Below are 22,150 nucleotides of genomic sequence, written 5' to 3'. Positions count from 1 at the left end.
TTTTTCTCTATCAGGTCGCAGGCTGTACCAGGATGGAGCCCTGAAGCTACTTGGCCGACTTTCCCTTCTCTCTGAAGATGTCCTGTTGATGGCAAATGGCTTACCCAATCCTTTTTGTTCATCTGATCATCTCTGCCTGTTGGCTAGCTTTGGCTTGGAGATCTCCAGCCTCAGAGAGGGTTAGTGTTGGTCCCCCTTCCCTAAAGAAAAGCTGTTCTGAATACAGCAGTTGAGGCTCTGGATGCATAATCTGCTTGCAAAAAACCTCTTTTCCTTGTCATGTCCTAAAAGTCCCCTTCTCCTCTCATACCCTCACAGAAAATTGGTGGTGGGAGAGTTGGAGCCTTTTGTGCATTGATGTTTCATGGGCTCTGCAAACCTGAGCTGTATTCCCGGCAGGCTTCCAGTTGTTTTCAAGCTTTATCATCTCTTAAAGAGATCTTTGGAATTAACTTTCTTGTTTCCCTGCTTCATTTAGCAGATGTTCTAGTGCTTCAGGAGCCAACCTAATTCCTGTGTTTGCTTGTCACTGGGTGAGACCTTCAAGGAGCTGGGCAGTTGAGGGGCAATGCTTTCTACTTCTAGTTGGTTAATTGCTGCCGAGCAGCTGGGGATGTATACACCAATACTCTTTCATGCCAAAACAATGGTTCTTTTAATTTGTTAGTGATAGTTTATGAAGCATGGTCCTCCCATCCACTGGCTGTGGTGTTGCCTTTGAGAGCAGTGCCCTGCTGACTGCTTGGAAATGGCTTTAGCTGATGATATGTAAGGTCTGTCTTTCTGACAAAAGAGTTTGTAGACTTGAACAGTTTCTATAAGAAGCTCCTTACTGTGTCTAAAGGACTTGGGAATGGGCTTGCTGGGAATGGAGCTGACGTTCTACAGAACTGTCCTCAGGAGCTCTAGAAACACAGCAAAAGCCTAGAGGCCTTGGGGAAGGCTCCCTTCCTTTCTGGCAGTCTCAGAACAATACCTAGTTCCTTTGGCACTTGTAGGAAAAAGACTTAAGATCCTTCTAGTGGATTTCAGGTGGAGAAAATTGTCCTGTAAGACATGAGAACCTCAGGAGGCCATGGCTCTGGGAGGTCCCATGAGAGAGGTGAAAATGGAAGGCGTGTCAGAGGAAGCAGAGCCATCAGGTGGAAGAGCTGATATTTCTCACTTGCTCTGTTCATTCTCTATGCCCTCTTTATTCCAATTGGCTTATCAGAGGTCAGATAACCAACCTGTAGCATCCTCCTGGTCCAGATGGAAGTTCATGCTACTGCCTTCTTTTGGAGCCAGCTGTGTTTATGTAGGTAGAACGTATAGGACTGACCCCTGTCTCTTGGGAGGGAGGGGAAAGTTGTGTAATTGGAGCCAGAGCATCAGACACTTGGATCCCAGTGTACCTTTGATGTCCTGTCAGTATTGTTACTAGTCAGCAGTGGCTCAGTCAGTACAAAACCAGCAGAACTGGATGTGTTCCTGGGGCAGATTCCCCAGTTTGGCCTGACTTCTGGTGCTTGGCTTTCCCTGTGAGAGATGAGTGCAATATTGGCAGAAGCACTTTCAACCTTCTGCTCATAAATGAGGCAGGGAAATCTGGTCCCACCTCAGTCAGATTTCTGTGGAAGGGTACAAGGAGACTTGAAATATCATTGCCTTTTCCTGGGTTATATTGGGGGAGTTTCATGTTTTAAATGTTACTTTCTTAATTTTATTCAAAAATAAAAATTTTGTAATTTAAGAAAAAACACATAGTAACTGCAGCACCTTGTGCTCCTGGTAGCTGAACCCTCCAAGGACTTAGAGGAATGCAGAGCTTTGTATTTCCATGGCTCTGTTTGTCTGACAGTTGCACTAATTTCTACAAGTACTCTTATTCTGGTTTTGTGATTGGTTTTATTTGCAATGGGGAGGGGAGGAAAGGGAAATCTGTGCCACTGCGAGAGCTTTATTTTTCTGCCACACTGTTTCCAGGTTGCCAGAAAGCAAGGCTGCAAGCCTGCTTGCAGATAACGCCTACCAGCTGGCAACATTGGAATAGGAAATTTGGAAGACACTGAAGGTTTTAAAAAAACACCAAAAACAAAAACCCTGTGACAATTCTAGCTGTTGTCACTTACAGCTTTGGCTGCCTGCTTCAGTTGTAACTGCTGGCTAGGTCTGATGGTCAATTAATGTTGGGGGTGGGGGGAGGGAAGCAGCCCCCCTGGCCCCGTATACAGAGACCCATAACATGCACACAGTACACCAAATAGCTGAGGAATGAGCAACATCTTCCCAGGGCCCTATTAGAGCTGGGCTGGAGGGCACCCTGGTGACGTTGGTCTCAGCAGAATGCATTTGTTTGCCTCCTCTCAAACCTATCGTGTCAGATGACTTGGTTGCCCCTGCTAGCCCATGCACCCTGCCAATCCTGTAACTTAACTGAGGCATAGGAGTTGTGCTTGAAAACTGGAAGTGCTTCTTCCTTTTTATTTAAACCAAAGCATTGACTTTTCAGTAACTTGCATGAAGGCATCTCTCAGGGAGGTTTTTTTCCATGCTGGTATAAGCTTCCAACTATATTTTGCTGGAAAATCTAATATTCCACAGGGTCAAAGTAATGTTTTCTCTTTCAATACATGAATGCTTGGAATGGTTGAGTTGTTCTTACACAGTGGATGTGGAGTCATGTGTTAAGACACTGCAGGACAATGCCTACAGGTCTTCTGATTTTTCTTTCTGAAGGCTAGACAGCTCCCAGAGGGTCCTGCAGCTCCTAAAGCCCTGGCTCACACATGCTTCCTTGGACATTCATAGGTGACACTTTCAGAAATTCAGAACTGTCACTAGTGGCAGCATACACACACACACAAAGACAGAGGTGAAGCTGCATATGCAGCTTCAGTGTTGATTGCTGTGATTTGATCACTGTCACTGTAGCTGTGGTGTAAACTCCTATATACTTGACCTGTTTTGGGAAAGAAAAATATCCATATTCTGGAGTAATTTGGAGATAACATCAAATGGAGCTGGAGACCTGTGAATGACTGTCTTTTGGGGACTACAGGGAAAACTTGGAGAGTGGAGGGGAGTTTCTACCACTAAAATTGCAACTCGTGTATAGTTGTAGTTGTAGTGAGAAAATAATACACTCTGTGCTGCTTTAAGAATAGAACACTGCTGCTTTGAGAATATAATAAGAGAGACCTGGTAACGAGCAACTTGTGGTGGGAAACAGAATTAGGATCCCAGATGTAGCTCTTAACACTCTTTCCTGACCTAAATACATAGCTAGTTGTCATTAACATGGCTTTCTGATGAATTACAGAGGGGGCTTAAATGGTTATGGAAGTGGAACAATAGGAATATCTGCCACACTCAAAAAGGGAGGGTATCATAGAGCTACAATACAACCACATCATCTTCTCAGTGGTGATACAGATCTTGGGAAGACTGGTACTTAGGGAAGGGGATGCCAAAGACCACTGGCAGCATGCATACATACCCTGTTTATGGTCTGTTATCAGGAGCGTGCAGCTATAGAGGCAAACTCATATTCAACAAAGTATCTTCACTAGACCACAATTCAGATTGCGCCATAGCTGCCAAGCTGTGCTCAGTTATGCCATTTAGATAGAAGTTGGATTTCTTTCACTGTCTCAAACTCATAAGTTGTTCAGCACTTCAGGAGGATGCCCTCTAAAACCAGTTGCCACAATTATGTGGGACAGGAGGAGGAATAGACCATGTAATTGCTCTTAATTTCTGTTCTTTTCCCAATAAGTGAGGCTTGGCTGCTGGTTGAGATCTTGGCTGCTGCTTGAAAGCCTTTTCCTTATGAAGTCTCTCTCTCACAGCTGTTTTCCCAGGACTGCCATATCCAGTTATCTTTTTAGGTTACTGATGTTTATTTTTTCTGCAACTGTATTTCTTTAGTTAGAAGCTGTGGGTGAATTCTTTAGGGCTGTCTTATTATAAACCCAACATTTAAATACTGTGAAGCCATAGGATAGTGGGTTCCTCAGTCCTGAAGAACTACTCAGGCAGGTGAGGCAGGAGCTCTGAAACCAATACTTGGGTCAGAATAAGTCTTGTTACATAAAAACAAAAGAAGTCTAAGATGTCCTGTTGCTGTCAGTGCCCTATTCACCACCCACTTTGTGAAGCATTGGAGAACTCTAAGAATATATCGGATCTTGGATTGTTTTCCCTGAGGAGTACCTTAGAGGCTTTGAGAGCAGTTCAGCACCTCAGAGATGGTATCTTTCAGAGCAGATCAAGGTGTGTTTCCTGCTCCTAATGATTTTTGAGACTGATCAGGGTGATGATCCGTACAAACAGTCTGCAAAGCAGGGCTGTGCTACAGTGCTATTTCTCCTCCCACTGCCACCACCTTACTAATGAATGTTAGTGGAATGTACTCTTAGGACTTTGCAAACTCATCCAGGGTTCATCCAAACGAAGATCAAGTCTTTTTGTGGCCTCATCTAAAAGAGTACATGCAGACCTTACTGGGATACCAGCTCTTCTCAGTAGGCTTCCTGTTGTGCAAGTTAATTGAATTGCTGTCTACGACATCTTCTTACCAGACTGTAGCTGCTTGTGTTTGAGTGCTTTTCATGGTTCCGATATACTGAAATGCACACACTGTGTAATTGCTACTATCAAACTTACTGCATCATGTTTTGAAGTATGAGATGTTTGAGTTTCTATAGAGACCTCACCTGCTGTGCTGATAACATGGATGACTGATTTAACATCTGGCATGCCTCAAGCTCCCTCCTTTTGTCAGCTGCACATGCTTGGCATCTCCTGTCAAGGCAAGTCATCCTCCAACTGCCACTGAGAATGTCATTCTAGTCCTGAAGTTTTTTTTTTCCCCTTTTCTTTTAATGGCAGATCTAGGCTGCACATTCTTGTGCTCTAAGGGAATAGGAATGCTGTACAGTGGAGCTGGAAAGTTTTTTTTCCTAACTGTTTTTAGACAAACACAGTTTTTAAGGTGCTGAGGTGGCAAGTGGGAGACAGACTGGACTAGGAGCTGGCTCGTACTACAGCAAAAGATGCATTTGCTCCATCCAGTCTCCTTTTATACACAAAGGAGATTTGCCATTGAGTCCTAGCAATGTTATTTAGTTTGAGGGCTGACTCAGTTTTAGGCTGCATTGCTTTGCTCTTCCTGGATGGAAAGTTGGCTACACAGCCCTAGATTTATTCAGTTATTGGCTACTTTTAGCAGCTGCTCTTGAACTGGGAGTAAACAAATACACTAGCTATTCTAAAGGTTTTCTCAGTTCTCCTTCCCCTCCCCCCCCCCCCCAAAAAAAAAGTGGGGTAGGAGATAGGATGGCAGTCACTCCTTAACAAAATGAAAATGTAAACCAGGAAAGCTAACTCAACTGAGTTAGCAGGCCATTAGAGACTTCAGTTGTCCATAGCAGGTCATACGCCTTTTCCTTTCACAATCTTGCGGTCTGTGCACTGAGAGAATTCTTTAAGATTTGGTTCTCCCCCCACCACTATTAATATCCTGTATGCTTCTAGGCATGTGAGGGCCTTACCTTTTGCAGTCATGGGCTTCTCAACATAATAGCTGACCAGTAGTTGCTTTTTTAAATATTATTATTTTTATTGATTCACTCTGTTGGGTGGTTTGTACAGCTTCTTTTCAGTCTCCCTTCCACAGCAAAGGCTTTGCATTAAGGTCCAAATAGTATAGCCTCCAACTGACTTAACCTAGAACTGCAGGAACTGTCAGTATCAGAATGAAAGTCTGATCTAGGAGGGAACAGAAAGTCTTATTTTTAAATCACATCTGTGTAAAAGTCACTGCTTTACCTTTCTGAATCTTTGTCTAGCAATCAACCTGACCCATACTTCTATAGGGGTTTTACAGGTTACCTGATTTTTAAGAAAATCAGAGATGGGTCAGAGGGCATTCTCAGACAAGCATCTCAGTGTTCCTCCACTGAGATGAAGCAGAGGTTTAGAGACGTTACAGCATTTTAGTGTCTTTGCTAATATTATTAATCTTGAAGTATTTAATTAGAGGACATGGAGCAAGAATTCCTCTACTGCTGAAGTCTATTGTGACCTTCTGGACTTGAGCATAGACTTTGCAGGCTTTCGATGTGGTTACTTTTTTCTTTTGTCTCTTAACACCACCTATCAAGTGCTGTGCAATCACTTTCCCCCCTGCCCAAGGCAGAAGTTGTTCATGTAATTTAACTTAGCTAAGAGGGACTGTTGCATGTGCACCACTCTCTTTGGAGGAACTGGGTAGGGGGTGCTTATTCCTTTCCTGTACACTTGCATAAGCTCTAAGCTTGCTTGCCTACATCCTGGCCCTGGTCCCAGCTATTACTCATTTCCCAAAGAGAAGGGTATGTTATGCCTGAAAGATGATAGCTTGAATAAAGTTGGATCCCCCTTGCTGGGGAAATGCACCAAGTCTTGCAGCTGACTGTCCTTTATTAACCCAGCATCTGTCTGGAGAAGACCTGGTGAGGTCATGAGCCTGGAAGGCCACTAAACTGCTTTTTTTTTTTTTTTTTTTTTTTAATACAGAGCTTAAGCAGAATAGTGTTTCAGGCCAGGAAAGGAGACTGGATCATATGTTGAAGATGGTGGAAATAGAGGTTTTTGTTAACCCTTGGAGTATTGTGTCAAGATAGGAATTCCTATCACTGGATCCTGTGGACTTTGTTCCATCCAGCCTGACTGCTGGCAGTTCAGGAGGAAAAGATGAGTTTCAGCCTTTTTTAGACAGCCACATGCATACTTCTTACTCTCTGGCAGCTACCTCTACATGTACAGATGTACTCATGATTGAAGGAGAAGAAAATTTCTTCTATGTCCCCTTTCCATAATGCTGTGAGCACAGGGCATCTATACTTAATCTGATACTATCACTCGACTATACCTTTGACTTCAACTGACTGACAAAGGGTAAGTTAAAGTCAGGAAGAAAGACAGTACAGACATCTTTTCTCTGCACAAGCTGACAGCAGTACAGAGGAATTTTATTGTCTAAGTGTGAAAGGAAGCAGAAAGAAGTATCAAGGACTATGGGAAGTGCAATAAGAACTAAATCTAAATACAGGTTCTGCATTGGCTACACAGGAACACAGAACCATGCTGATTAATTACAAAAAGACACACATGATATAGTTCATAAAGAAAGAAACCCTCCATTTCTTAGTTCTTAGCTGTACCAGTGATAAATATGTAAATGGTTTTGGAGCACCCTATCAGTGCTAGAGTAGAATACTGATGTGCATGGAAGGGGACCCTCTGGTCCCACTAGCACCATCTCAACCCTGACCTGGAGGGAAACTCTGCCCTGCAGAGATTACAGGGGATTTAGTAGCCTTCTTGGCCTAAGTTGAGTTGCTCTTGAGCAGACAGAGCCAGGGCACACTCTGAAGGAGAGTGGCTGTGATATAAGTAAACACCTGCTCAGGAGACAGACAAAAATATTAAATTCCTTAAGAAGTTCAGCTTGGCTATAGAGAGCTCTGCTCTGGCAGAGCAAAAACCAAGCAAGAATAGCACTTGCTTTCTTAGGTTATGTTATAAACTCTCTAATGCAGGTCCTACAGGATAACAATGCAAGACCACTGGAATTCATGGTGTTACTTCAGCAAGACTCACACACACAATATGCATGGGAGATGGGGCACATCCTGCTTATATCTAGCTCCTAATCATCAGGACCACTTGAAATACTTTACTTAAAAGAAGCAAATGGCTAAAACAACCACCTGAAGGGATTAGCCAGAACCACTGGAGCAGAGTCAAGCCCATCTAATCCAGACTCTTCCCTTTTAGTAACAGAGGATTCTTCTGTTCATTATGTTTTCTCAAACTCTGCAAGTTTAAAGACAGTCATGTTTCAGCATATGCAACACTGCATGTGAGCCCGCCTTCAGGGGTAGGCACCTGATTAAGGCTTTCACCTGAAATGCTTAAAAAATAAAAATAAAATCGTGTTAAGCAGATCTGATAACAGCAATATAACTACTGTATAAATGCAAACTACTTCCCAGCCACAGTTCTGGAGTCATTTATTCTGGCAGGGATCCAAACATACTATGTACTGACCCATACAGTGGCACACAGGTAAAAGAGTCATCTGAATAAAAGCACTCCACTGCCCAGCTAAAACACTTGCTAACATACCTTAAGTTCCTAAAGACTCACTTAGCTTATCAGGGTTTAAAACAAACAAACAAACAAAAAAAACCTGACGTGTCACAGACTGATGGAGACCTGATCCCACTTCTTAGTACATGATGTTTATATTAGAGTGACATCACAGGAGAAAGTTCTTGGTTTTGCTCACTAATGCAGGCATCCTTTTAAAAATGTCTTGATTGCCCCTGTGTCAAAGGGCTTGTCTACATAAAAGTATAAGGAGAAACTATTAATTCAAGGTTTGAATTACATTTAAAATAGTTTTTGCTAGCACTGGGCCAGCATTTGCTCAAGTAAAGCCTTTCTAACCTCGCCTAGACTTGGTGTACAACATAGGCAGTGTCTATCCATTCTCAGTGTATGGAGGCAGTTCCCTTCCGCAGGGTTCAGAAGGACTTGCACTCCAGAACAGACATCAGAGAAGACCTACTGAACAGTGAAATTTACACCCCAGAGCTACCTGAACTATCACATCAATATTTAACATTAAATACTTCATTAAAAGGAATCTTCAAGAACCATCCTTTTTTGTTCTGCAGATGCTAAGGTGTATGAGTTAAACCCTATTTTCTCCCTTCCATTCATTCTCTGTCATGGTGAAGAACAGAAAGTGAAGAAGATTCATCTTCAGACTTTTTTCTTGGGTTTTGAGGCAGACAGACCAGAAACTAGAGCAGCTGATTGAGAGAGGAAAGTGGAATTGCAAAAGCATGGTTAATCCTTCATTGTACCCTCAAGTTACTTAGGGCATACAGCTAGACTGCACAAGTCCACTGTGTCAAGTTTGGGGTTGGGGGTGCTCTCCTGTTTGTCATCTCAGCAAGGAACCTAAGCTTTACACTGAAGCGATGCATTTTGTTATGGAGATACAGAGTGGACAAGAAGGGGAAAAATTAAGTCATTTTCTGTTTCTTTGCACCAGCCACTAAACTGGTGATACAGAAACAGCAAGGGGCAGGAGATTTACCACCCAAATAAACACAGCAGAAGGCTTGAAACAGTAACTCTAGTAGATGCCTCAGTGTCTGGTCCTGTGTCCATCTCGAGACGTCAATGTTAGATATATAAGAATTAAAAGATTCCTAACACACAATTATGCAACTAAATCTTGAAAGAGGATTTCTTGTCTGGCTCCAGTTAGTGAGTGCTCTGAAGGATGAGGATTAAGAGATCTTGAACTCTACCTGTCACTCATTCCTTAAACATCCACTTCCTTTGATTTTCTAAACTATTGGCCTCAGTTACATCCTGCAGAAAAGTGCTTAATTACTGGGTCAAACAAAGCGTTTTGTTTTAAGCCATTCTGCCCTGGTGATCTAACACTGCTGAGCATCCTTTTGCCCTGGTCTCAAGAAAGCATCATTAGCATGCAGCTGACCCATCACTTGCCCCTTCTTTTTTGAAGTCTTCTTCCCTCCTCCTTTCCATCTAAAAAGGCTCACGTCTATCCAACTATTGAATGTGCTCTGTATGAAGCTACTAATTATTCTCAAGAGCTTTCCAATCACTCCAAGTTAACTAACCAACCAAAAAAAATGGTAGGTGTCCTAGTTTTATATAAGTGGGTATTACAGTATTTTTCTGTATTTCATCCACTTTAATAAAACCTAACATTCAGTCTCCCTTGCTGCTTGCATTTATTGTAGATTTCACAGTGACACCTGAACTTTCAGTGTGCTACATGACAGTATGAGAAGGCAGCTAGTGGCTTTCCTGTGACCCTTATTATTTACAGGTAGCTGTGGTACCTTTACAGTTATCACCATTAGCATCCAGATACTAAGTATGCTAATTTACAGCTGCACAAAATTGACCAGAAGAAACAGCCAAATGGCTGCTTGCCTTGGTACTGTCTAGTTTCAGTGTTGCGTGTAGCTGGAGTGCAAGGGAGAACAAGTGTTGCAATGCACTGTGGAAACTAGCATCCTCTTCTGGATTAATCTTATCTTGGATCAGCAGCAAGTTATGACACATCACTGTGGATTCTCCTCCTGGTCATGCAGCATGGCAGAAAAGTACAGACAACTAAGAGAGCTTGGAAGAACAGACTGCAGTTGTATGAATACATACATAGCGCCTTGCAAGTTACATCACAGTGAAGGATGTACAATAGGGACCTGTAAGGCTTGAGTTAAAACACTTGTGGGCAGTGCTTCAAGGATTAACACTGCTTTAACTCGACAGAAGAGCTGATTTTTTTGGGGATAAGAGCCCATTCTCTGCCACCAGAATAGCACTGCTTATATGAGAGTGTGACACAGCTATACTGTGACACAGAACTGCTAGAGAGCTAAGCTCCATCGTGTTTCTAATGACTCCACCGGAAAGTATAAGCCCAGTTCTAACAAACTTAAATATTTAGTATTTCAGACAGTTTAGCTCCTTGTTAATGTTGTGGTAAAACAAGACTCAGTTTCTCTCCAACCCTCCAACTCCCAAGATGAGTTTCTGCATTCCCAGATCCATGTATCCTGATCACTTCGAGGCTACACTGTGCTGACTTCTGGCAACCACTCTTTTTCCAAGCTGTAGGCCTCACAGACCTGACAACACTCCTGATTTCTGACAAGTATTACACTGCTTAATCAGTGGTACTACATTCCCCTGAAAAGAAGTTTAGGAAATGTTAAGGCTGTGACTGGGCAGAAAAGTCCAGCCCAACTCTGAGGCTGGAATGGGGAACTACCTTCAGGAGGCTCCCAGTTGAACTGTCAGAAAAGCAGCTGCAATCTCCTTGAGCAGGGCTTCCCACCAACACATGCTCAGGGCTGGTGTTCCAGGCCTGTAATACTGCAGCAATGGAGGAAAAAGACTTGCAGAAAGCAAAAATGCTTGTAAAACCTGTTCAGATCATCAAATCCTTCTTCAGCCATTACTCTTAAAATTTGTTACCTTGGTGACTGAGGTACGTTCTGCCAACTTTCACTATAGCAGTCACTAGCAGCTACTAGAGAGAAGGCAGATGAAGAGATAGCTCAAAACTCAAGTGTCTAACAAGCCCCAACCTTCCCCCTCGGGTGCCAGGACAATTAATCTCTCTGCCTATTTTCACATGGCAATGTCACAGGCATATCCTGACCCGCTCTGCCACAAAAGGACATACTGCAACAGCCCAACAGCATCACAACAGGTAAAGATGCCATCATCCCACTCTCTGCCCCCTCAGACTCAATGAAATGTATTGGAATAGGCTGAATTAAACCAGAGATGTGTTTTCTCCAGATGAGAGGCTCTTGCATGATTAATAAAACAGAGACTGAGCAAAATCAGCCCTGTCTCTCACAAGAGCAGTGTTAAAGTGCTCAGAATGACAAAACTAGGAGCGTTTGCACAAGATGCAGGGGCTGTCCCATTCCAATATCACTCTCAGCCCCATGGGCTTTGCATGGGCTCAAGACCTGTGCAGGCAGGGAAGGAGCACCATGGATGAGATGCTTCATCTACTTGCTGTCAACCCAAAAAATCTGATAGCAAGTCTGCTGACCTCACTCATTCCCTATTCTCCCTGCAGCACACTCCCACCAATGTGCAGATCTGTTCTAAAAAAGCAAACAAACCCCTCCCCCCAAAACCCCAAACCAACAAAAAAAAACCCACGCTTGCTTTCGTGAATTAAGATGGACATCTCTCCCAGAAGCAGGCAGGTGAATCCTCTGGGACCCATGGGATCCAGCTCTGGGGCTGGCCCACTGGCAAGCACCTGGGAAGACCAGCACTCTGTTCCACTCCCACTTCCCCCTCCCCTGTGTCAGAATTGCTGCCAGTGGATTCTGGTCCCAACTGCAGCCAGCAAGGAGTCTGCGGAGCCAGACACACAAGGCACAGCTCTCTTCACACCCGGATTTGGTACCCATTGAGGTCTGGCATGGCTTTGGAATCAGCAGGCTTCTTCTCACCAGATGGCCTGTGAGCAAAGAGCGTAAGAACTATTCAGAAACTCTTCTCAGTCAGGAGGGCCTGCACATAGAGATGCCAGCACCGGATAAACAGACAGGAAAGTTTTAGACTCACACCACACTACAGTGGGCAGAATTATTCTCTAACTTCAATAACTCTCTCAAAGAACTCCACAGAAAGATAACACAGGTTAGGAAGAGCAGGAACTCCACACTGATACCTCAAATCAGTTTTCAGGAGAACAATCTCACTGACCAATGATATAATCTGTGGAATCCCTTTGGGGTACAGGCCTTCAAGATGTCACAGCTCAGACCCCTGAGCAAGCTTAAATACCAGCTACTGAGATCACTGTCTATCTGAGCAACCTTCCCCCACTCCAAACAAAAAAAATCCAACCACCCTCTGGCCCAAGCAGTGATAAACTCAGAAAGGCATAGATTAGGGAGGGATGCTAATGCAAGGGAGAGAAGTCTCCTCTGTTATAAAGAACCTCAGTAAGACACCAAAAGGATGCAAGACAAGACAGCAAGGTGGAGTCTATCAGCAAGATAAAGATGCTCTAGGTCTCCTGCCCTGCAGCCCCACTCACCGTCGGTCCCCGCGGCTGTTGCGCCGATGGGGGCTGGCCTGACCTCTTTGCGGGGAGGAAACATCTTTCTTCCTATCCTTGGTGGGAGATGGTGGCCCTGTTCCTTTGCCAATCTGCCAGAAAATTTAGGAAAAACAAGAGTAACATGAGCAGAAAACCAATACTAGTAGTAACTAGAAAACACAAAGCTCAAGGGCAATTAATTATGTGAGAATAACTCTGCTAGCTTCCACTAGGGGCCCAGCCTGTATAGAAAAGACCCTTCAGCCACCAATTCACCCTCCACTCCACCACATAGGAGACCTCTTGCCACTTCACTTCCCCAGCATGCCACAGTCCAGGCAAAACAGCAGATGCAGCTGTGAGCTGCTTCCCCATTGCAGTTGCTCACCTTCAGCCTCATATCACGGGCATGTCTCTCAAGCTCTTTACGGAAGTCTTCCCGGCTTAGCTTGTCCAAATCCAGGATGGAGTGTTTCCACTCAATCTGCTCCACACTGTGTGGGTCATGGGACACACAGTGGCCTAGCTTCACCTTTCTGAGGGTGTGCCAACAGCGGCGATATGCCTCCTCAAAGTCAAAGATAAGCTCGCTCAGTGTGCGAAAGATGGGCGCCTTGTACATGAGCTCCTCACGCCGGCTGATACCCAGTGCTCCATAGCGGCCTCCAAAGTTCACCCCCAGCACAATGTGTCGGAAGTAGTTCCCTGAGAAGTGGGTTTTGAAGCTGATGGGGAAACGGTCCAGCGTGGTCATGTTGTTGGTGAGGTAACTGACAACAGCTGCTATTCAGGAAACAACTGGTGATACCATTTTCTTGACAAGATACTTCTTTTCTGCTCCAAACCCTCCCAGCCTGCTCAGCACACTCACCACTGATTCAAGCATCACACAGACAGGATTTGTTCTCCAGATCAAGAGTCCAACTAATTGCAAGCTGTCCTACTTTCATCTGGGTCACAGGGAAACCGAGTTATCACTCTGACTTGGCCTCCTCAGCAAGACAGCCAACAAAGGGGAGTTAACTCCAAGGCAGGTTTGTGATGCAGAAGTTGCAATACTAGCATGCTTAATGTATTTTTTTCATAGTTGCTGAAAAACTCTGCAGCATTATTCTACAGTTTGTTTTAATCTGTTTTACTAGCTGTTATTTCACTCAGAAACCTAGGACTGAACAAAGCACTTACCAGACCATTCTTCTGAAACATTCGCTTGCAATCCCTGCCCCTCCAGTGGCTTTGCTAATGTGTTTCAAAATCTATAGTCCATGTGACATGGACTAAGCTTGGGGAAGACAGCTGGGGAAGATGTGTGCTTAAAGGCAGATGCAAGTCTGGAATTAATAAAGGGCATTGCCTCAGCTCGCAGGCAGTTTTAGACTGTCTACTGGGGTAACATACACCATACTTAACAGTTGGCTACAATCCCTTCCTTATTTTAGTGTAGAACACATGCAGGTAACATTGCAATAATGGAATGTCTTCATCCACAAAGGACTTCCTGACCTAACTCTAGCTAATATTTTTGCCCCCCTTTATATGTTCCTTCCTTAGATCTTTCCTTTCTCTTTTGCTTGATACTAGAGTTGTCCAGAGCAGCACTACCTTTCTTGGAGCGGGAGGAGTGGCTCTGAAGAATTAATTCTGGTATTTCAATGGTTTGCTTAAATTTTGTCAGGAGGTTTTGGGAGAACTGGGGGGAAGAAAAAGAAAGGGATGTGGGGGTTGGTAGCAATATATCAGCAGCCTTGAAGCATCATAAGAGAACAGAGCAGAAAACAGGGATGGGCAGACATGCACATTTCTAAGAGAACAGGATACATTCCCAGGATCACAGCTTCCAGGCATTTGATTGGCAGGGCCTCTTTGGTCATTTCTTTGGCCAGGTCCATCAGCCTGTGGAGTGGGACAAGGGAAAGAGGAGGAGAGTTAGAGGGCTTGTGGTATGCAAGCCTGGCCAGTTTAGCCCTTTTGCAGTATATATGTAAGGTAGTTTTCCAGGAGAGAGGAAGGCCCATTAAGGTCAGGTAGAGGAGAAAATACCTTCTTTTAGGAAGATATGAAATCCAAATCACGCCTTCTGGCATTCTGTTCCACAGACTGTCACTGCTTACAAGGAGCTCCCTTCAGTGAGTTACAACAAAGCTGTGTACTAGGCCAACCTCTGTTCTCAAGGAGGCCACAGCACTTGACTCAGTGAGTTCTTCTGGATGGACTGCAGGCAGAAACCTCAAAGGACCCAGGGCCAGCAATATTTGCCTCACAAGGCTCAAGGACAGCAAAGCTCTCTTCCCTGGCACCATACAACCCTCCTCTATTCAACAAATACTGCAGAAGAGACATTGTGCTGATTACAATACAAGCCATTTGGGTCATATAAGTTTATGGACTGGGCCAATAGTAAGAAGCCAATACCAGGGCTTGGGGGAGTCTCAGTATGCTGGCCAAGAGAATCAGTGAACATCAGGTGCTTATCTCTGGGGAATTTAACAGGCACAGCTCTTCTCAAAATCTGCAGTCAGGAGAGCCCCCCACTTTTTACTTCAAAGTGCAAGACACCAAAAGCTTAGTGAGCCTGTATTCTGCAAAGGCACTCACAAATGCTGTGAAGTTAGACGTGCAAAGATATTTGGTTTTTACAAAACTTATTTAGGGCAGAACCTAGTTTCAGAATCCATCAAAAGCTCATATAGTTATATTACAATTCACACATCTTTGAAATACATTATTTTACTAGATTTATTAATTCATGACAACAAAACCTACCTCTGTCCTTGCGAAAGGACAGACACAGCTCTGCCCAGACATACTTGAAGCAATAGACAATAAAGCCACCTAAAGTAGGATGGAGCCGCAGTGTTGAGAGCTCCGAGTGCCACCTGGATGCTGGCCAGGGGAAGGAAGAACAAGCAGCGAGTATAGCAAGGCCCCAGCATTTTTAAGCAAGGATAAAACACAGGAAAAGCTGCCAGCCCTCACCCGGTCAGAGGTCTGCTCTTCTTAATTTCAAAGAATTGTGTCCCAGTGTGATTGTACCTGGAGGTAAGAGGTTAAGGGCTCTGCAGCTTGGAGAGTAGAGTTTCAAGGAAACCTGTCTGAAGAACTGTCACAAAGACATTACCATTCTCACAGCAAGGTCAGGATCCCACAAACAACACCAAAGCAAGAAAGTCCCCACCTCCCTAGCCTGCATTTCTCCCATTTAGAGTCCCTCCTTACTCCCACTGCATTTTCTTCCTATTGATTCTTCTCGTCCTCCTCACCACATACAGTTTTCCATCCCATTTCCCAAAGCTCCCTGCTGACAGCATATGCTCTGTTCAACTTTCCAACTGTCAGGGCAGAATAAAGTTTGATAGGTCTCTGCCTGCTCCTGTCTGCAGAGAATACATGGAGCCTAGAAACATTCATGGTACCTTACTCTCAGACCAACTGGGATGCAGCCAGGAGTACAACCACCTGAGATGTGCACAAGATGCCAAAAGGACTGCCTTCTTACTGTGTGTCAGGGCTGAAACCAGAGCTGGCTCTGTATCTCATCAGTGAGATTAAACTATGCTTGTGTGGCACATGCCTCCTGTCCTTATGCTATCCAGTGCAGTAGGGATGGAGAAATCTCATTCCCAGGACACAGTTACGCAGGCAGCTCTACATATAAAGGAGCAGCATACCACAGTTGCACAAAAGCAGAGTGGCTGACTTTCCTTTTAAATAGCAGAGAAGAGTGCTCAATATGACCTTACAGGCAGTTCTCTCCATCACAGCTCAGCCACACTTAACAGTGAGATGAAAAACTTTGTAGCCCATCTGAGATCCAGCAGTCAGGGTCTTGGATGTGCATGTTTTAGAAGAATGGCTCTGTAAAGCCAGTGTACTGACCTAGAAGGGTTCTTGTGGGGAAAAAGCCCCTGACAAAGTGCCAATTTGTTACAGGGAGTGAATAAGATCAGAAGGGAAGTCAGATAGAAACAAAACTTAGCAGCAAAACAAACCATCATCCCAAGTCCAGCTTCCTGTTTTCAGGGAGCAAGTTTCAGTTCCCCTCCAGCTGGTCTCTCCTGCATAGGGAAGGAAGTTCTCCTTGCTCCCTCTTCCTGGGTTATCACATCAGTGTCAAAGGTAATAGTAAAGGATACTGAAGCTCCCTGATGTAGCGCTGTACAGCTTCCAGGCGCTCAGGGATGGGGGTGGACGGCTGGAACGCAGGCACACTCGGTATGGGAATCTGAAATGGGGAGCACAGCATTAATCACAGCTTCCAAACCTTTCCAGCTCCTTGCCAAACTCAGTGGCACATAGCTACAGAGAGTGCGTTCCTCTGAAACCAGCCCCTTTTGGCTGCCTGAAGTGGCCACACAATGAACACTCCTCTGTTCTCATATCTGTAACTGGGAAGGAATTGAGAAAGAAGCAACACCAAAAAGTTGCAAGGGACACAGTGCAAATGGGCTCTGCATTTAGACAACATTACAAGGGAAGACAGACAGAGACTGAGACAGACAGAGACTGAGACAGACAGAGACTGAGACAGACAGAGACTGAGGATGAATTTCCCAAAGTTACCAGAGCATGGAGCAGTCTTGTAAGCAAAGGACAGACGCACTGTCACCGGGCACCTCAGGTGAGTTGGCATTGGCTGACACAGCCTTAATAGCGTAATGACTGCCTACCTTCAGTGTTTGTTGCTTTGAATTACATAGCCAGGGAATGACTTTTGCAAGTCCACTACTCAGACTGCTGTCCCATTCTGAGGCCTTGGCCTTATGGGTGCAGTCAAATTTTCCTCTCTGTTTGCTCCATAGAAGATAACTGCAGCCTTGTCAGATGCTGATAAAACATGTCTAAGCAAGGAGAAGGGCCCTGTCTGCTCGGCTACAGCAGACAGGCAAGCTAGGTTGGCAGACAGCCCTGAGGACACACTCATTAAACAAATTTAATGGAGAAGACACAGATTTGGTGTGACTGACAGACTTGAAGAAACAGACCAGCATCCTTTCTCATAGCTCATGCCTTAACACCCCTCTGATACCAGTGCTGCAGCTCTTCGCAGCAATTTGTTTTTTAACGATTCAGTTCCTCTTCAGACTTCCCCAGGAGATGGGCTATCCCCCATCTAAGAAAGAACAAGTCAGACCCAGATCTTCCCTCAGGGCCTTCTATTCTGCTGTGTGCTCACTGCCTCTGTTGGCTGTGGTTTTGTAGCCAGCAGCACTGCTTAGCCACCCATTGCCCTCCCCATGTACTTCCACAGCCACTCATTTCCATACCCTCTCCTCCAGCCTGGGTTGGCACAAGTGAACCAGTTCACACACCTGAACCAACTGAAAGCTGAGCCAGCAGGCATGGTTATTCTTCAGTCAGATCAGTTCCCTGACCTGGTTTGCCACAAGGTCACACACAGCTTATGCCAGTACAGCACAGGGGCCAGCGACTGCTCAGCTTTGAGAGATGATCTGTCACTGAAAATCATCTGTACTCTAAGCATCTTTCCGTCTAGCTCCAAACCCTTGCAGCACTTCAACACTGAGCTAAACTCAGTCTCTGTTCATTTTCTCTCCAGTATCTGGTCTTTCTTTTCTTTGTTGGAAAACAAAGTAGCATCATTTGGCCACCAGCACCCATTTTCCTAGTACCTCTTGGAGGTGCCAGTTACTGTCTCTAGTGTCTGATTTCAGTTCCCTGCTCTGAGCAAGCAGAGGCACTGGCTGCCTCCCTAGCAGGAGGCGGCACAGGAACAGCAGGAGCAGATGTGAAACCTGGTCTGTTCAACCACAGCAAGAGCAGGGAAGGCTCCAGAGAACAGCACAGGGATGGAGCCATCTCTGGAACCACGCGAGCTGAGTCAGTTTGGATGCTGTGAGCTGACACACTGAGTCATAGGAAATCATTTCCAGCCAGAAACAGTGGAAGAGGTAACAAGCAGGACAGGCTGACTATTTAACTTTGTTTCATTTCTTCAGCCTGGAGACTTTCATGCTTTTTGAGTGCAGACAAGCAGATTAAGTGCATATAAACAGCTCAGATGAATGGTTCTGGTTAGTTACTCCTTTCTTTACTAGTACAAACTCCCAGATCTTTTCCTCAAAGGACTGCAACACTGAGACAGTGTAATGGCAACCAGTTCAGCAGGGGACTAGTTAATGCAGAAGAGCCTCCTGCACCTCAAGTAATTAAACTGATGAAAGTACAGTGTGCTCTCTCCCTCAGATCTCGGCCTGCAGCCCAGGCTACAGTTTCCTTTGCATCAGGTCTCCAGCATTTTACTGGGGCAATAGGAACAGAATGGGAGGAATAAGGAATTCATCCCTCAGCCCCACACTGACAAGATGGGAGACCCTTGTCCTTTGTTCTTATCCAGCATCATCCACTGCACATCTCAGAAGGGCTATAAACATTAGCCAGTCTTCACAGTCCTGAAGAAAGCACAGAGGAATTTATTTCCAACAAAAGAGAGGGAAGATCAGATCCGTTTTGCTTTCCCTTTAGTTACGCTGAAAGCTGGAGAAAGAGCTAGGAAGAAAGCCCAGATTTCCCAGAACACATACCTCTGCCAGACTTAGCAGGCTGTTTGAACACATCCTTAGTCCCTTATCGCTTGCATGGAGGGGCTGCATCACACCCCTCCTAGATTCATGCACACCAAGTTACTGCATTTATGCCCTGCTAGACAGGCAGACTGTATGCATGCAATCGGGACTCTGCTTTTGGAAAAGGGACCCAGAAAGCAACAGAGATTTTCATATACTAAGTGGGCCATGCTGTACAAGAGACTAGACTGACGGAAGAGAGGCACAGACACAGGTCCCCTCTTATTCATATCACAGAGGTGTTTTGGGGGAGCCTGGTTTACCAACAATTTCTCTTATGGTGCTTATATGTATCCAAGCTTCTCCCTACTCCCCTTTTGATAGCAACTTTGCACTGACAGTGGTTACAGATTAACATACATTCATTCATTAACATTCATTCAACCAAGAATACCAACCCCAGATATTATCCTGACTAAAAAAAAAATGGATTTTTTTCCTTCCATCCATCTGAACCCATCAGATATAGCTCTTCCTGTCTTCACCCTCATAACTTCCCCAAAGTTGTAGCTACAAAGGAAACAACCTACAAGAAGGTGGCACTTTCAAGACTAGGACACATGGCCAATTAACCACATCCTGCAAACTTGGCAAAGCTCATTTGGTGGACACCCCAAATCTACCAGAAGGAAACATTGGAAACCAGAGATTTCTGAGCTGTCAATACAACAGTGAAAGAGACAGTCCCTACAGCTGATCTGTGAACATATTTATAACATCTGATCACAGCCTCCTGCAGTCATCATTTTAAGTTTATGGGCAACTCTTGAAAGAGTATTATTTCCCCCAGCACCCAATATTGACCACCCTTCAAGGCAAAAATTTGTGAGAAGGCAAACCACTGTCCAACTCCTAACACCTAGAAAAGGCCTATTCAGCTTCTAGCATACAAAGGGTATCTGGCCTTTCAGAAGAGCCAGCCCTGCAGAGTACACTCACTGCCCTAATTCTAATCTGTTGCACCAGCCTTTCAAAGAAACTTGATTGCACAGAGATGTGTGGTAGTATAAGTAGCCCTCAAAGATATAAATACATCCCTAGAGGTGAGAAGGAGCTAGGGAAAGAGAGCCCATTCATCCTAGCTGCTTCCTGCCTCCCAGCATCCTCTCATCTGTATGCCTGGTGAGCTTGGGCACGACATCTCATAGATTGCAGAGTATCGAATAGAGTTTATAGATCTGGTTCCCAGGTGTGCTGGCATGCACTAAATAAATAGATAGCCCAATTTTAACCTGTTACTGTTAGAGGAGCTTGTACTGCTTGTATCCCCTAACTAAAACCCTCTGGCATTAAGACTGTATAAGACAGCTAAAAGAGAGCAGCAGAAGTACTTCACAGTAAGATCAACAACAGAGACTGAACAAAGTATTTCCCTCCTCTCATACATCACACTCTGAACTTCTTTATTCCAGTTTCCTCCTCTCTCCTGGCCAAATCAGCCTCTTTTGGTCAGGAAATTAAATACTGCATGTTCCGATTGATCTGAAACATGCTTTCAGCATTGACCCCAGGCTTAAGACAAAGTCAGAGGAGAGGAAGGAAAGCTGAAAAGGAAGAAAAGTCTAGTGGTTAGAACAGGGACTGTAATCAGGATTCAGGATTTGTTCTGGTTGCTGCCACAGTTGCCTATAACTCTTCCCTGCACAAAGGAACTTATATTGCACACTCCCTCCGAGATGCTCATGGAAAGCAGTACAGCTTGTCTGTGCACTATATAAGAACGACCTCTTGCTCGCTCCATATTACTTTCCCACAGAGGCTTCATTTTTTGTTATTTGAATTTCCTTCATTCGTACAACGGCATACTCTCATAACTGGCCAACGGAGTGCCACACCAAATGTTTGCAGTGTCTTTTGTTCAGAAGATGCCAATAAAGGGGGAGATTTTTCTCCAGCAGACAAGCAACACGCAGAGATAGCAACAATCACAAGAATTCATGTGCAAATGATTCAGTACAACACAAGGCTAAGTGAAATGATCTTCAGTTCCTCTTTTTGTACAGTTCTCAGCAGCAAAGCCAGGAATGCACTTCAAAATCACATCTGATCCCACACCAGCAACAACCTCTGCGTGTGTTAGCTAACTCCTCTTAAACATGTCTAGCATCAAAATCCCTTTTCTGGCTTACACTGCTCTGTGCAAGAATTCCTCTTGCTGTGGGAAACTGTACCTAAATGCAATTTCTTCCTGGTTCAAACCCTCAGCTCTGCCACCCGCCCTGCCTCAAGTATCCGGATTGTGATAAAGCCTCCCCTCATCTTCTGCCCAGCCCCCCTCTTTGTGGCGATCCATCCCTCTCCCAGGCCGTACAGCCACCACCTCAAGGCTATTTTCCGCCCGGGCCTCCCCAGAACAGGGTGCCCCGTTCACGCACCGCACGCAAGGCCGGCAGCGCGCCTCAGAGACGCCTCCCGGGCGCCGCGTTACCTCGCCGCTTGCCTCCCCGCAGCGGCACCGCGGCGGCCCTTCCGCGAGGCGCCCGCCGGCGAGCGGGACCGGCGAGCGCCGCCTCCTCGCGGGACGCCGGCGCGCTGCCTCCGCCCTTCGTGCTGCCGCGGGAGGGGGCCGCGCGGGAGGGGGCCCGGCCCCGGGGCTGCCCCGCTGCACGGGGCGGCCGGGCCGGGCCGGCCGCGGCGGCGCGCTCACCTTGGGCAGGTCGGCGGCGCCCCGAATCCTCCGCGCCACCCTCTCGCCCTCGGGGTGGATCCTGCCCACATGCCGCCACATCCTCTCCCAGGTGGGCTCGTCCACGGGCAGCCCGCCGCGGTTCACGAAGAAGGGGACGCCCCCGTCGCGGAGATCCTCCTCGCCCTCCTCGTCCTGCTCCTCGTCCCGCGGCGCCGCCGCGGCTTCGCCGCCCGGGGGGCGCCTGGCGGCGGCCGCGGCCCCGCCGCCCCCCGGCAT

General features: G+C 45.7%; 2 protein-coding genes across 4 annotated transcripts in view; one reads left to right on the top strand and one right to left on the bottom strand.

Moving 5' to 3' along the window:
• Positions 1 to 6,530, top strand: part of ANGEL1 (angel homolog 1) — a 15,778-nt gene extending 9,248 nt beyond the window's left edge. For all 3 annotated transcript variants that reach the window (XM_067296853.1, XM_067296855.1, XM_013940580.2), the window contains one exon: positions 15 to 6,530. In XM_067296853.1, the coding sequence (XP_067152954.1) occupies positions 15 to 184 (170 nt within the window). In that variant the 3' untranslated portion in view covers positions 185 to 6,530. The remainder of the gene's footprint in view (positions 1 to 14) is intronic.
• On the bottom strand, positions 6,511 to 22,150 carry VASH1 (vasohibin 1). Its single transcript, XM_067296856.1, has 7 exons — positions 21,893 to 22,150; positions 16,795 to 16,883; positions 15,638 to 15,694; positions 14,480 to 14,554; positions 13,050 to 13,431; positions 12,659 to 12,771; positions 6,511 to 12,073 (listed from the first exon to the last, which is right to left on the bottom strand). Exons 1-7 carry the CDS (start codon positions 22,148 to 22,150, stop codon positions 12,001 to 12,003), a joined length of 1,047 nt encoding a protein of 348 aa, XP_067152957.1. The 3' UTR covers positions 6,511 to 12,000.

This window comes from Apteryx mantelli, chromosome 4 (genome assembly GCF_036417845.1).
Source record: "Apteryx mantelli isolate bAptMan1 chromosome 4, bAptMan1.hap1, whole genome shotgun sequence".
NCBI classification, from domain to species: domain Eukaryota; kingdom Metazoa; phylum Chordata; class Aves; order Apterygiformes; family Apterygidae; genus Apteryx; species Apteryx mantelli.
Note: the sequence above shows the minus strand (reverse complement) of the source record. Positions and strands in the feature narration are given on the sequence as shown.

Bases quoted from the DNA above. Each gene is read 5' to 3' on its own strand.
- VASH1 (XM_067296856.1), bottom strand. From the start codon at position 22,150: ATGCCGGGGGGCGGCGGGGCCGCGGCCGCCGCCAGGCGCCCCCCGGGC. The intron at 14,555-15,637 runs GTGAGGGCTGGC...CCCACTCCACAG, and splicing joins AAGAGCAGACCTCTGACCGG to GCTGATGGACCTGGCCAAAG. The intron at 12,074-12,658 runs GTGAGTGGGGCT...CTTTGCTCACAG, and splicing joins AACAGCCGCGGGGACCGACG to GCCATCTGGTGAGAAGAAGC.